We start from the raw sequence: 16,675 nt of genomic DNA, 5'->3' as shown, positions 1-16,675 counted from the left end.
AACAACTGGTGGTGATGACAGTAACCAAAGGGCTGTCATACCTAGCTTTGAAACCTTTTTGGAGCTGAAGAGAGCAGCTCACAGTAGAGGTTGGCTTACTGTTATGGGGAAAAAGAGTGAAGATCACTGTCAAATACTAGCTGAACTCCACCACGGCCAGCCAGGAGTCTCCAAAATGAAGATGTCAGTAAGATATTATGTCTAGTGGATGCAAACATAGCCACATTGATGAACAGTGCCGAGATCACGAACAAGGACAAAAATTACTGCAGCAGCGCCCCCACATCCATGGGAATGACTGGGTAAATCTTGGACTCAGTTGCACATCAACCGTGCAGGTCCTCTCATAGGTTCAATGTTCTTAGTCATTGTAGATACCTACTCAAGGTGATTGGACATACATAGGATCAGCCCATCAATCACAGGGACGGCAATAGAAAAACTGTGTGCAGTTTTTTCAATACACAGTCCTGGAAGTGTTGGTCACAGATAATGAACTGCTGTTTATCAACAGGGAATTTGGTTATTGCTTAAAGTTGAATGAGATTTAATATATAAAGGACAATTGTATACCACCAGTCATCCAATGGCCTGGCAAAAAGAGAAGTCCAAACTTTGAAGGCTTGCTTGAAGAAACAGCCTACAGAATCATAGACATCAAGGTGTCATGGTTCTTATTTGATTATAGGACCACCTCACATGCCACTACAGGGATAGCATCAGCAGAATTGCTAATGGGTAGAAGATTCTGCAACAGGTTAAGTTTGATCTTCCTGGACCTGGGGGGAGGGTGAAATGGCATCAGGGACATTAAAGCCAGATACAAGACTCTGCCGAGAGAGAGACAGTTTGATACAGGGGACAAGGTTTGATGTATGAATCATGGAAGTGACCCCACATGGGTAAGAGGCATGACTGATGCAAGGTCAGAACCAGTAACGTTTTAAGGTCAGGTAGGTGTAATGGTCCTGAACAAGCATATGACATTTGAAAGCTGCAAATTTACAAATAGTATTGGAGAAAAAGGTGGCCTGCCACTTGGGACAGTCAGAAAGATTGCTGGAACCTGTGGGTCCTCCCTCTCTGCCAAGCATGGACGAGTCCTCAGAATCTGAGATGAACATGATGGATGTAGCCGCCTCAACACCTTTGCTGCCAGAGGTAGAGAAAGAAATTCTACCCAGGTGCTCCTGGTGTAAGAGGCAAGCTCCTGTGCGTTACACACCATCTACATCAGACACCAAGTTGAAGGAACCTGACCTGCTGCTGAAACACCCCAGGAGGCTCTCCTAGACAAAAGACCAGCCTATTTCCTCAGACTCAGAGGGGGAGGAATGTAGTGATTGTAACAAGGCCGGCCAGCTGGACCTCATAGAATGTGTGTCCCCTGATTGTAGAGTCATAGAGATGTACAGCAAGGAAACAGACCCTTCGGTCCAACTCATCCATGCCAATCAGATATCCTAATCTAATCTAGACCCATTTGCCAGCACTTGGCTCGTATCCCTCTAAACCCTTCCTATTCATATACCCATTCAGATGCCTTTTAAATGTTGTAATTTCCAGCCTCAACCACTTCCTCTGGCAGCTCATTCCATACATGCACCACCCTATGTGTGAAAAGATTGCCTCTTAGGTTCCTTTTATATCTTTCCCCTCTCAGCCTAAACCTATGCCCTCTTGTTCTGTGTTGTCCCAGCCCAGGAAAAGACCTTGTCTATTTATCCTATCCATGCCCCTCATGATTTTATAAACCTCCATAAAATCACCCCTCAGACTCCGACGCTTCAGGAAAAACAGCCCGAGCCTATTCAGCCTCTCCTTATAGCTCAAATCCTCCAACCCTGGCGACATCCTTGTAAATCTTTTCTGAACCCTTTTGAGTTGCACAACATCCTTCTAATAGGAAGGAGACCAGAATTGCATGCAATATTCTAAAAGTGGCCAAACTAACATCTGTACAGCTGCAACATGACCTCCCAACTCCTATACTCAATGTTCTGGCTAATAATTGGGGCTGTTAATCTGGTCTAATCAGGGAACTCTGGCTGACATATGAAAAGGGGAGAGTCAGAGATGCTGACATTCTGGTAGATGACTCTGAATGAGGCAGTACAGGTTGTTCTGCTGTAATGCGACAGTTGTGTTTCTCTGCAATCTTGCGCTATAGAAAATCACGTCACAGAAAATTCCACTGTGGAAGATTGCTATAGAAAATCACTATACCCGTTCAGTAGAAAGTTTGCGTTATCCAAACAATGTCCACAATTCATCAATCATGTTATAGCCAATTCGCATTGACGAAATGCCCGCTATATCAGAATGTACTGTATTAAAGTCAAGGACTTGATAATGGATACCAGCCTCTGTAGAGTTATTTCAACCCTCTCAGTGCACAGAGAGAAAATTAGGAATTTAAAAGGAAAAACTGTAAAATTTGGAAATATTTTTCCAACTCACTTGACATTAGGAAATTTTAACATGTGTGGTTTCATTACATTTTGCATAATTAATTGTCCATCTGTCCATTACCCTCTGAATAGAATCCTCCTTTGTGATGTGACAGAACACGCAACACACGCTGTCAGCTAACTTGATTTGTCATGAGAAAAGTTATGGTTATACTCTTACGTTTAACATATCAAAAACATTTTCAAGTTTTTCAGGTGACAACCACTCCTGTGTTGCAGAAATTTTACTTCAGTTAAGCTGTCACGTGTTAACTGAACCGCTGTCTGTGTGAACTTGTGTGGGTGTACATCTGTGAAGCTGGGAAGCAAGTACCTCATTAAGCAATTTGACGAAGAAATTCTCAGAGGCCTATATTCGGGCTGCTGATAATTTTCACGCCCACTTGCTGCTATGCGGGAAATGGCAGCTTAGGCATCAATGATTTTTTTTCTGCATTGTTGTGGGTGCAATATGTGCAACAGACTCTTTGCAGAAAACTAAACTCCTGCTTCATTCTCAACGTCATACAGCAAATGTATCGAAATGTAATTATCTGAGAATTGTCCCCTAAGCTTGTTTGCATACCCTTTTAAATATATTGTACAGGGTCAGAAGGGTGCAAGTGCAAAGTTTACAATAGAAATATGAAAATCAAGATGACTCCATTAAGTATGAGTTTGCAATAGAACTATGAAAATCAAGGATGACTCCATTAGGTATGTATTGAGACAGTTGCTAAATTACATCTGCATGCCTGCTTTGATTGCCCCCTAGCTACTAACTCTAATTCACATGAAGGTTATAATTGGGCTTGACTTATTTTGCAAATAGCACAAAAAAATTAAGTCTGCATGCCCTTTTATGTCAAATCTAGCATTATAAAATTCCTAGGGTAGAAGGACAGCTCATTTTTGAAAGTTATATCAGTGCAAAATACCAGGGGGGGGGGGAGTTTTTAATGCAAGTTAAGAGTTAAGGCATTTTGTATAAAATGACCATGTATATTAGGTTTTTTTTCAATCTTTTACATTGTTTCAACTTCAGTTTGCATGGATCTTGTTCTGTTCTCAAAACTAGCCACCCATCCCCACAGCAACATTGTGAGATTCTGCCAATATTGCCAGTTCATGAAGGCTCTTCAAATTTCATTTACTTTCATGTGAGCCACTATTACATCTTAAAAGTTTTCTCACAGCGACAAATTATTTTTTTGCTACCTGTGCCCAAAACAGAAACTCTCAACAGTATCATGTTTACATTTGCAATGGAAGTTAAGGGAAGGGTAATGGATGCTGTCTGCATGGACTTTAGTGGTGCATTTGATAGGGTACTTCATGGCAGGCTGGTACAGAGGATCGTGTCTCATTGGATCTGGGGTGAGCTGACTAAATGGATACAAGAATGGCTTTGTCACAGAAACCAGAGAGAGGTGGTGGAATGACGCTTTTCAGAATGGAGATCAGTGGCTAGTGTCTTCTGCAGGGACCAGTTGTTTGTAATATATATAAATGATCTGAAGGAAAATATGGGTTGTCTGACTGGTTGATTTGCAGACGCCAAAATTGGTGGAATTGCAGGTGGTGAGGAGGATTGTCAAAGGTATCAGCGGGATATAGATAGATTGCAGATTTGGCCAGAGAAATGGCAGATGGAGTTTTATCCGGGCAGGTGTAAGATGATGCATTTATGAAGATCAAAATCAGGTGCAAATGATATGCTAAATAGCGGATGTTGCCAGGGTTGGAGGATCTGAGCTACTGGGAGAGGCTGAACAGGCTGGGGCTGTTCTCCCTGGAGCGTTGGAGGCTGAGGGGTGACCTTATAGAGGTTTACAAAATTATGAGGGGTATGGATAGGATAAATAGGTAAAATCTTTTCCTTAGGATCAGGGAGTCCAGAACTAGAGGGCATAGGTTTAGGGTGAGAGGGGAAAGATAAAAAAAGAGTCCTAAGGGGCAACTTTTTCACGCATAGGGTGGTACGTGTATCGAATGAGCTGCCAGAGGATGTGGTGGAGGTTGGTACAATTGCAACATTTAAGAGGCATTTGGATGGGTATATGAATAGGAAGGGTTTGGAGGGATATGGGCCAGGTGCTGGCAGGTGGGACTAGATTGGGTTGGGATATCTGGTTGGCATGGATGGGTTGGACCGAAGGGTCTGTTTCCGTGCTGTACATCTCTATGACTCTATGGCAGAACCCTTTGGAGTATTGACTTACAGAAGGATCTGGGTGTACAGGTCCATGGATCCCTGAAAGTGACAACAGGGGTGGATAAAGTTGTCAAGGCACACTTGCCTTCATTGGCTGGGATATTGAATTGGCAAATTATGTTATAGCTACACTAAACTTTGGTTAGGCCACATTTGGTCACATTTGCTTGCGGTTCTGATCATAGCATTACCAGAAGGATGTGGATGCTTTGGTGATGTACAGAAAGTGTTTATCCATGATGTTGTCTAGTCTGGAGGGTTTTAGTTGTAAGGAGAGGTTGGATAGTTTGAACTGTTTCACTAGAAAGACAAAGACGGAGGGGTGACCTGATGGAGGTCTACAAAATTATAAGAGGCATAGATAGAGTGGATAGTTAAAAGCTTTTTCACAGGGTGGAAAGTTCTACTACAAGAGGGCATAGATTCAAGGTGAGAAGGGGAAATGTTTGGGGGAGAAATGCAGGGAATGTTTTACACATGAAGGGTGGTTGGTGCCTGGAGTGCACTGCCAGTGGAGGTGGTGGAAGCAGGCACGTTAGCACCTTTTAAGGTATATTTTAATAGACACATGAATGTGAGGCGAACAGATGAAGAGATACTGCTCATGAGCAATAAATAGTGGGTCTAAATAAGGAACAGGAATCGGCGCAGGCTTGGTGGGCTGAAGGGCCTGTGCCTGTGCTGTATTGTATTGTAAGCTTCTTATGCAAATGTGTCACACCCTTGCAGTGCTGTCATGATGGGCCAGAAGCATATCTGCTCCAAACCCCAAAACACAACCTGGAAATTTGGAGCTAGTGAGACCAAACATTACAAAGTTGATTGAGGATCAAGAGGTAGGTCTGTTGAAGTCTATACCTAAGGTCTGTGGGTCTATTGTGGTAAAAACAATGATTACAGATGCTGGAAACCAGATTCTGGATCAGTGGTGATGGAAGAGCACAGCAGTTCAGACAACATTCAACGAGGAGCGAAATCGACGTTTCGGGCAAAAGCCTTTCATTAGGAATAAAGGCAGTGAGCTGGAAGCGTGGATAGATAAGCTAGAGGAAGGTGGGGGTGGGGAGAGAGTAGCATAGAGTACAATGGGTGAGTGGGGGAGGAGATGAAGGTGATAGGTCAGGGAGGAGAGGATGGAGTGGATAGGTGGAAAAGGAGCTAGGCAGGTCGGACAAGTCCGGACAAGTCATGGGGACAGTGCTGAACTGGAAGTTTGAAACTAGGATGAGATGGGGGAAGGGGAAATGAGGAACTTATTGAAATCCACATTGATGCCCTGGGGTTGAAGTGTTCCAAGGCGGAAGATGAGGCGTTCTTCCTCCAGGTGTCTGTTGGTGAGGGAGCGGCGGTGAAGGAGGCCCAGGACCTCCATGTCCCCGGCAGAGTGGGAGGGGGAGTTGAAATGTTGGGCCACGGGGCGGTGTGGTTGATTGGTGTGGGTGTCCCAGACATGTTCCCTAAAGCACTCTGCTAGGAGGCGCCCAGTCTCCCCAATGTAGAGGAGACCACATCAGGAGCAACGGATACAATAAATGACATTAGTAAATGTGCAAATTATGGTGTAGTGGTAATATCCCTATCTCTGGACCGGAAATCTAAGTTCAAGTCACACTTGCTCCAGAGGTGTCTGAACTGATTGATTTAAAAATAGATTTGTCCCATTACCTGAATAAATAAATGAGATGAATAAGTTATGATCTTAAATGCATTGTTTTGCCTTACCAGTTCACCTTTCCGTCCTTGCAAGCCTCTGTCTCCTTTCATTCCTTTACCTCCACTTTTACCATCAAGACCAGCTCTGCCCTAAAGTAAACCATGAGAAAAAGATTCATGAAAATTAGCTGCAATTTAACTCTTCAGAACATAAGACCTTAAGATAAAGGAGCAGAAATTAGGCCATTTGGCCCATCGAGTCTGCTCCACCATTCATTCATGGCTGATAGATTTTTTTAACCCCATTTTCCAACTTTCTCTCGGTAACCTCATTTTTAATATATATTTATTGAAAAATTTTTACTCTTTTAAAAAAAACAAGAAGTTATAAAAGTACAAAAATACAATAAAGTAGAAATAATACCACATTTTTCTATTACTGTAATGTTAACAATAAACTACCTACTACTCCTTGGGATACAATTGTTTCATATTTACTTAACCCAAGTTAAAATAAACTCAAATTAAATGAAATAGTATTACATTAAATTACAATCCAATAAAATTAAATTATATTACATTACACTACATTACATTACTCCACTTGCCGCATTTCCACCTAAGTTCTCAATCAGTGTGGCGCAATTGGTCAGCACATTTGGCTGTTAACCGAAGGATGGTGGTTCGAGACCACCAAGGGGTGGCTTCCTCACTGTTGAGGCAGCATGGTGGCTTAGTGGTTAGCACTGCTGCCTCACAGCACCAGGGCCCCAGGTTTGATTCCTGCCTCAGGCTACTGTCCATGTGGAGTTTGCACATTCTCCCCGTGTCTATGTGGGTTTCCTCCCATAATCCAAAGATGTGCAGGTCAGGTGAATTGGCCAAGCTAAATGGCTCATAGTGTTCGGTGCATTAGTCAGAGGTAAATATAGGTTAGGGAAATGGGTCTGGGTGGGTTACTGTTTGGAGGGTCAGTGTGGACTTGTTGGGTTGAAGGGCATACTATAGGGAATCTAAACTAATCCACGGGAGCAACAGTTATTATACCTGTATTTGCTAGGCTACCACCCCCTCCCTTCGGGGTCTCCGGATCACCATATACAACCCTCACGGCTATATAAAGGCCCTAATCACTACCGGTGATAGGTCCATGTCTATGTGTGTAAGATTGTTAAATAACCTCTTCCTGTGCTCACCCAGAGAGGGCAGATTTGGTAATCCCAAAAGAAGAGATATTGGATCCTCTTTAACTTCAATTCCTAGGATCTTCTTCAGCTAATACACTATGGCACCCCAGTATCCTCGAATCTTGTAGCAGGACCAGAAGCAATGTGTGAGTGTGCTTACGCTAATTTTACATTTAGGACATTTCGAAGAAGATCCTTTCTTAAACTTTGCTAACCTCTCTGATGCCATATGGGCCCTGTGAAGGATTTTTAATTGCATAGCTTGTGCTTTATTGCATATTGAAATTTTCTTTATATTTCTCCATATGTCCTCTGATGTTTCAGATGAGATTTTTCTTCTAACTCCTGAATCTAGATCCCATAGTGTCTCTTCATATCCCCCAAGATCCTCCCTTTCTGCAGATGGTATATGGTACTAACTGAGACAACACCCCCACATTGGAGCACTCTTCTATCTATATCAGATTTGTAAGGCTGAGCCAAGAGCGTGGTCTTCTTTTGTATATAATCCCTAACCTGGATGTATTCTCCCTCATCCTTCTAAACTCCATCAAGTATTGTCCTCAAATGTTCCTCATATTTTAAGCTTTTCATTCTTGGAACCATTCTCATGAACATCCTCTGGACCCGCTCCAGGCTTGATACATCCTTCCTGAGGTGTGAGGCGCAAAATTGTTCTCAATACTCTAAATGTGCTCTGACCAGATCCTTATAAAGCCTTAGAAGTACGTCCCTGCTTTTATATTCAAGTCCTCTCAAAATAAATGCCATCATTGCATTTGCCTTCCGAACTACTGACTTAACCTGTAAGTTTACCTTACGAGAAACCTGGACCAAGACTCCAAAATCCCTTTGGACTTCAGATTTCTGAATTTTCTCCCCATTCAGAAAATAGTCCATGCCTCTATTCTTCGTATCAAAGTACATGGCCTCATACTTACCCACATTATATTTAATCTGCTACTTCTTTGCACACTCTCCTAACCTGTCCAAATCTTTCTGCAGCTTCCCTGCTTGCTGAATACTATCTGCCCTTCTATATATCTGTAAAATTTGGGAAGGTTTTTAAAATGTGGTCTTGACTTCATTCCTTTCCGGAAAGAAGATATAAATTGGCCATTTTTCTGTAAGTGGATCAATCACAAGGTGCATGATTTCACTACTTATCACATACATATTATATCAAGGTATGGCATCCAGTAGAATTGCCCTTGTGTTAACTAATACTCACATTTTGTATTAAGCTGGAAACAGATAATGCTCATGCTTTTGGAACTATGAGCTTCCACTTGAACTGGGTGTGGTTCTGAGTGAGGAGTACTTAACCTTGTTTGCATATGTGGGAGAGTTGATATAAATTGGTGAACAAATGACAACTCAAATGCAGCTTTTCATCCCTCGTACCCCTGCATTGACTCTCATCTTTGCCAACGCATAAAATAAACCTCAACAGTGACAGTAATGATGCCGAGAACAGAAGGTGATACACAATCAACATAAAGTGGAGAAAGAAAACACTACAAGAAAAGAAGAAAATAGTTAAAAATTGGCTGAAATACACTTTCATATCAATGTGCTCACCCACTGACCTTTAAAACATTTACTAACTGGCTGGAAATCCTGGATGACCATGAATTATGGGAGTCATTAATATTTGATATCCTGCACATCAGAACATTGTAAGTTACTACAAACCCACAAAGTAATCGCTAGATCTTCTGAATATTCACAGTTGTCACAGGATTACTGCTACACTGAAAGCATCCTCCTCAACTTGACACTGCTCCATATTTCTTGCCAGATTTTCGGAGTCTGATTTTACCTGAAACATGGGGCAAAATATCCCTCAGGGAGCTTCATCAAAGTAGAGGCAAGATTTTTTTTATGGCACTAACTTCTTTATGGCCAGTTTAAAGGTCCAGTTAAAATGTTAGAGAATTGGTGGATGGATGAATGAGTGAAAGGATAGGTGGGTAAAGTAAGTGGGTAAAGTCATAAATCAATATAGTGGGTGGATGGGTGAGGTTGTAATTGGCTGTAGGGACAGTTGGTTTAGTCAGAAGGATCAATTTGAGTGATTAGAAGGGTCAATTCTGCAGTTATCCAAGTATTAGTCCAGATATTTTTCTGGCTAATATTTCATGTAAGTGCATCAGAACTGGCCAAAGTCTGTGACTGTAGCTTTGAGTTGAATTATTTAAGAGAGGGCCCCAGGGAGGAGAGGAAATACCATCAGAAGTTGAAAGTTACTAGACAATTCACATGTAGATCAGCACATTTCCTAATATGAATCTCTAATCAAACATCCAGTGTCCTAAGGTCTAGAGACTGGAAGTCTTGGGGTATATATTTCAGTAATTCACTAGGCTATTGAAGTAGATGGTTCCATTGGTACGAATCCAAGACCCATTCCTGAAACTACATTGACTGCAAGGTGGATGGAGCTCTAGTGATTTCATCTTTCTCCTGTCTACCGAAATACCAAGTCAAATTGGATTGATTAGTCCAATCAAAAATCAGGACTAGAGTGTCCAAGCTATCATAAACCCATTTGTCAGCTAGCTGAATGTCAGATGAGTTTGTGAATCTGAAGGCTGGAATATCCACAGAGCTGTTTCCACTCCACTGATTTAACTTTGCCAGAAGTGCACTGAGAAGCCATTATGTGTAAACTGGTTTTCTGAAACAATTGCACCATAGAATGAGAGGCCCTGAGCAAATTTTTGTTAAACACATTTGCAACAATTTGAATAACCTTTATTAAAGAATCAGAAACTGACAACAGTCATTCAATTGAAACTGAAAATTCTTGTGATAATTCTGATACACAATGATCATTGCACCAAATTAAAGTGAATGTTTCATCACAATCCTTTTATTTGCTTTTACATTTCTCTTTGATCCATCCGAGCAGACTGAGATCTCTGTTTGTCCCAGTTGTTTTCAATCCCTCTCATCTGGCCTCAGACTAACAGGGTACACAATCAAGTTTCAATTCATGACTGACACTCAATACATCTATCTCTTCAAATCATTGTTGTAGTTATCTGTATGGTCACTGACTAATGCACAAGGATGAGCCGTCAGAAGGGAATATTGGTGATATATTTTGCAAAAATGTAACAGTGTGACGGCACAACCTTATTATGGCAGGTCTTGTTACTGATCTATGCAAGATTCCTTATTTAAGCTTGTGAGAATACTGTATCACATTTTCTGCTGATCAAATGTTCAAAGAAAAAAGTTGTAAATGGGAAAAAAAGTCTTGATTAATTTATCTATCTGGTTATATTCTGCCAACCTTCTTCTCTGAAGGAAGAAAAGACTGATTAATTGCATACTTCAAATATGTAGACCTTTCAAAAAGTGATAAAAGTAATGAGACAAGCACATAATGTTCTGAAGGCAATAGCTCCCAAAACCCATAATCCTACAGATATGCTGAAGGATTTATCAGTACTCTGGGAAATATAAACATTACAGTTTTTCAATGTAAACAAGAGTCCACAAATAAGAATGAACATGGTTTTAATGCAGATTAACCCAACCATGATTAACTGGTCAACAGGGATCAGTTTGCAAATAATTAAATGTGTTTTAATCCAAGCTGAGAGATTGCATTTTGATGGCCAATTAGCAATAAAACTTCATCAAAAAACATTAGATGCTTGGAAATAATTGCTTATCACATTGTCTCTGAAAAATGACTTTGAAAGTTGAAGTGCAAATTTACAACATTAAAATATTATTTGGTAATTTAGCAAAAGGTCAATGCCAATAGATGACACCAGAATAAAAGGGAAATGACCTTGGCCTTACTTTAACCAATATTTTCCCAGTGCACTCTAAGGCCATTAACCTTTGGAAAGGTTTGATGACATTTGTGGCTTTCTAATATTACTCATAGTGATCTTTCACGTACCTAAGCACTATGTAATTGGCAGGCTATTTACATGCAGAAGTGCTGGAGTCAAATCTGTTCCAGTCCTCACCAGGTAGTAACGTTTTCCAGCAAAGATTTTGACTGCAGCAATGCCTTAGAATAGGTTCCCTACAGTGTGCAAGTAAGCCATTTGGCCCATCGAGTCCATACCAACCCTCCAAAAGATTTCCCATCCAGATCTACCCCTTACCTTATCCCTGTCATCCTTCATTTCTTGTCACTAATCAACTTGTCTACACATCCCTGGACACTAGGGGTAATTTAGCATGGCCAATCCACCTAATCTGTGCATCATTGGACTGTGGGAGGAAACTGGAGCACCCAGAGAAAACCCATGCAGACATGAGGAGAATTTGCAAAGTCTACACAGACTTGGGAAATGGTGGCCAGTTCTGGGACCAAAGGATGCAATAAACAGCAACTGATAATGGTGGCTCATAAAGAAGGTGAGTGCCTGTTGGGTGACCAGCAAACAGGCCTCTCTGAAGAGGGATGAGGTTGTGGAGGGCAAGAGGACTCTTCCAGCAGAAGCTTCCTTGTCATTGGTGGGTGCGTGGCTTTCTGTGAAGGCTGATCAGGAATCCCTAACTGAGCCACCAGGCTACTATGTTATAACTGGCAGCTTCTCATGTGCAAATAGGGCATGGGTCTTGCCAGCAGAGCAGATGAGTTAAAGTGGCATTTAATAGGGCCTTAAGAGCCTTAATTTGCCTAGGTTTAGAAAGTCTGTAAGACCATACGTTATAGGGGCAGTATTACACTATTTGGCCCATTGAGTCCACTCCACTATTTGATCATAGCTAATACGTTTCTTGAAATAACTCCACAGAGACTCGTCCCATCACCAAGTCAGTCTTTATTTATAAATGGAGAGTCCTTGACACTGATCCAGCTCCTTCAGAGCCATCTCTCAGAGTGAACAAGATGGCTGACACTTCTGTTCTTACCGGTTAGCCAGAGCTTCCTGAGTGGACAATATTATCAGCCTCAGTGGTGTAACTCACATTCTATGAGGTCCAGCTGGCTGATCCTATAACATTCACTACATCCCTTTCCCTCTGAGTCCAACGCTGTAAGCTGGTTCATTTTTTGTAGATACTTCTGGCATATTTTAACACCAGATCAGATTCCTCCAAATTTGCCTCTGATATGGCTGGTGCACACAGCAGCTTGCCTGTTCTGCCCAAAATGGCTCAAAAGAAATTCATTCTCCTCTTCAGGTGGCAAAGCCGTCGAGGAGTGACATCTGCCATGTCCATCTTAGCTTCTGAGGTATCTTCATGCTTGACTGAGAGGGAGAAACCATGGGCTCCAGAACAGTCGTAAAATCTGTTGAGGAGCCAAGCACATTTTGCTCCTGCACCATTTGCAAGTTTTTGGCTTTCATATAGTCCACGTGCTTGTTCAGGACGGTTGCACCAAGCCAAACTTTATACCTTACTGGAGCTGACTTCAGGTCGACTGTGCTTCTTACCCATACAAAGTCATTCCCATGGTTCTACATGAAACTTCATCGCTTGACATAAACCGTCTTTCTTGCTTAGCGGAGTCTTGTGTCCAGCATTGGCATTCTTGATGCCATTTCGCCCTTTCCCCAGGTCCAGGAAAATCAGATTAACCTGGTGCAGAGTCTTCTCCCCATTAGCAACTCTGCTGATGCTATCCCTGTAGTTGCATGAGGGATGGTCCTATAATCAAATAGGAACCAGGACAGTTTGGTATCTAGTGAAGCTGTAGGTTGTTTCTTGAAGACTGACTTCAATTTTTGGAGTGATCTTTCTGCCAGACCACTGGGTGGATGGTATGCAGATATCCTTTTATGTTGAATACTATTTGACTTTAGGAAATATTTAAATTACCTGCTTGTAAACAATAGCCCATTCTGTAACCAACACTTCCACGAGTCTGTGTATTGTAAGATGTGTCCAGTGTTTCTCTTGTCGTCATTGTGTTTGATGAATAAACTCTATGGATGTCCAGCCACTTTGATGGGGCACCCTCAACGACTAAGAACACTGAGCCCATGAAATGACCTGTATAGTTGCCTTGTAACTGAGTCCAGGATTTACCAGGCCATTCCCATGAATGTGAGGGAGCTACAGGCAGTAATTTTTGTCCTGTTGGCACTCTGGGCACTGCCACACCAACATGACTATGTCTGCATCAAATTCTGGCCACCAGACATATTTGCTTGCTAACGTCTTCCGTTTGGAAACCCGAAGTTGATTTTGGATAAATTCAGCCAGTATCTGGTGGCAACTTTTGCTTGGGACAATCACTCCTGCTCCCCATAATATTATGTTGTCCTCTACTGTGGTCTAGAATCTCCAGGTCCAAAAAGGTTCAATTCTGGTTGTGATGTTCCTTTGGTCTCCCCAAACACCACCAGTTTCAGTTTTGCCAAGATCAGATCTTTATGCATTCAGTTCTGATATTGTAGGCTGTGACTGGAACTGTGTCGGAAAAATTTAAAAGCACTGCAGACTCTTCCAGGTGGAGTCACCTGATTAAGGACCAATGTTCTGAAGGCTTGTGATTTTAAATAAACTTGTTGGACTAAAGCTTGGTGTCATGTGACTTCTGACTTTGTAATTAAATGCACGTAGTATTAAAGCCAATCACTGATTTCGGCCTGAAGCTATGGGTGGCACTGTTTTGGCAGGGCTTTATGGTCTGTTAATATTGCAAATTTACATCCATAAAGGTATTTGTGGAACATCCTGACTTCAAATATGACCATCTAACCTTGCTTCTCTATCTGAACGTATTTACGCTCTGCATTATCCAAAGTCCTGAATGCATATGTTACTGGGTGTTCCTCTCCATTGGGCCATCTATGATCTAATACTATCCTGATGGTATATGGGGAGGCATCACATGTCAATACCTAATCTTGCTTGAGATCATGGTGTGCTAACACCTTAAAGGTTGATAGCTGTTTTTTCATTTCCCAGAAAGCTATGGCTTGGCTATCTGACCATTTCTAAGGCTGACCTTTTTCAAGAGTTGATATAAAGGTGCCAAGATGGATGAACTTTCTGTAATAACTCACCAACCTAAGGAAAGACTTAAGGTCCACGATAGATTTGGAAGCCCAGGCATCTTTGATTGCTCTCACTTTATTTCCAATGGGTGTAGCCCCACCTTGTTGACTCTGTAGTCCAAGTAGGTTACTTGTTATGCCTGGAACACATGTTTTCCTTCCAATGCATATGGCTATCTGGGTGAAACATCAAAGTACCATGTCCAAGTTTTCTAAGTGCTCTTATTGGTCTTCCCTCTTATTAGCATATTGTCTAGATAAATAGCAAGCTGGGGGTAGACCTTGTAAAATGTTCTCCATTGTCTGTTGATAAATTGCGCAGGCTGACGATACCCCAAATGGAAGACTTGTAATTTGGTCCAAACCTTTTTGGTTATTATTTGTAGCATAAGTCTGGGAATCCTTATCTAACCACATTTGTGAGTACATATGTCTCATGTCTAGCTTCATGAAGTACAGCCCCTCACCAGTTTTGCATATAATGCCTCTATGTGAGGGATTGGGTATTTCTCCAGCTGCAAAAAGCAGCTTACCATTTGTTTAAAATCCCCATGAAGGCAAACCAACCCACTGGCCTTCAAAATTGGTGTGACTTGTGTTGCCCATTCTGCAAACTGGACTGGTTTGTTGATTCCTTCGCTTTCTGGCCTTCTGATCTCTGGCTCTACTTTTGCCCATATGGCAAATGGCACTGGGTGGGCTTTGCAGAAGCATGGAATTACTTTCCTGTATTCCTGAAGAAGGGCTTTTGCCGGAAATGTCGATTTTCCTGCTCCTGGGATGCTGCCTGAGCTGCTGTGCTTTTCCAGCACTACTCTAATCCAGAATCTGGTTTCCAGCATCTGCAGTCCTTGTTTTTACCTTCTGGTTGGCATGCAAGGTGGCCTTGGTCCCTTTGATTGACCCTATATATTCCTGAAAAACGCCCAGGTATTTAATTAGGACTTCCGTCAGGCAGCCACATTCTAGTCAAAACTAAGTTGAACTAATCTAAGTGAATTATTCTCAACCAATTTTGCCCATCAACCTCTGGCCCCAGCCTTTCACTACAATCCCTGGTAACTGAACCAGCTGCTTCTCATAAGAGACTGGAACCAAAGTTGTACCCATAATCTGTAAAGATTCCCTAGTATAGGTTCTCAGTCTAGCTGAGAGCCTAAGGATTGGAGTCCAGTACAAAGTTTGTTAAAGTTATCGCCCTCCATTAGAACTGGGTGGCCATTAAACCAGATGTTTATTTTGATTGGCTTTAATTTGGATGTTGCTAAGCTGCTTAACTGTTCCAAACCAGATGTAGGTGGGCTTTCCAGGGTGTGCATTCGCCTACATACCAACCTATGAGTTCTGTTATTGAATTTAGATCTAGTGGTACTCTCCTGCTGTCTCAAGTCAACGTACCGGCAACAACTACCATGGCTTGCTTGCCCAGATCCTGAAGTACCTGCCTCACAGCGCCAGGGACCTGGGTTCAATTCCCACCTCAGGCGACTGACTGTGTGGAGTTTGCACGTTCTCCCCGTGTCTGCGTGGGTTTCCTCCGGGTGCTCCGGTTTCCTCCCACAGTCCAAAGATGTGCGGGTCAGGTGAATTGGCCATGCTAAATTGCCCGTAGTGTTAGGTAAGGGGTATGGGTGGGTTGCGCTTCGGCGGGTCAGTGTGGACTTGTTGGGCCGAAGGGCCTGTTTCCACACTGTAAGTAATCTAATAAAAAAACATTTTAATTATTTGGCCGAGGCTTGGTTTTGTTTTGGGGTCTTGCTGTGGTCTTACTATAGTCCATCTGTTCAGGATATGTCCTGAGTGAGACTATGCAATTGGCATCACTGAAGTGGTGTTACCCAGGCTCAGATGGATTGGTGAGGGTTGGAACTTCTGTTGGGACACCCTGCAACTCGTATTCTCCACTTGCTGCATCTTCATTTGATAAAGCCAGTTGTAGTGCCTCTTTGAATACCAGTTGGGCTTCAACTAATAGCTGCTTTTTCAGGTTGCGTCATTAATTCCACATACCAATTGGTCTCTAAGCATCTCATTAATGTTTAAACCAAAGTCACATACCTCTGCCAGTTTTCTTAACCTAATTAAAAATGCTGATATGGATTCCCCTGATTCTCTAATTGCTGAGTAAAACTGATAACATCTCAGAATTAGAGGAGGCTTGGGGTCATAATATTCCTTAACTAA

The 16,675-nt window shown here is 42.1% G+C and overlaps 1 protein-coding gene across 1 annotated transcript in view; it reads right to left on the bottom strand.

Annotated features, from left to right (window-relative positions):
- LOC132826571 (collagen alpha-1(VII) chain-like) overlaps positions 1-16,675 on the bottom strand; it is a 248,660-nt gene that overhangs the window by 46,696 nt on the left and 185,289 nt on the right. The window contains exon 62 of the mRNA XM_060842528.1: positions 6,388-6,468. Within this exon, the coding sequence (XP_060698511.1) occupies positions 6,388-6,468 (81 nt within the window). The remainder of the gene's footprint in view (positions 1-6,387; positions 6,469-16,675) is intronic.

Source organism: Hemiscyllium ocellatum, chromosome 23 (assembly GCF_020745735.1).
Source record: "Hemiscyllium ocellatum isolate sHemOce1 chromosome 23, sHemOce1.pat.X.cur, whole genome shotgun sequence".
NCBI lineage: Eukaryota > Metazoa > Chordata > Chondrichthyes > Orectolobiformes > Hemiscylliidae > Hemiscyllium > Hemiscyllium ocellatum.
The sequence above is the reverse complement of the archived record's forward strand: the minus strand, read 5'-3'. Positions and strand labels throughout refer to the sequence as shown.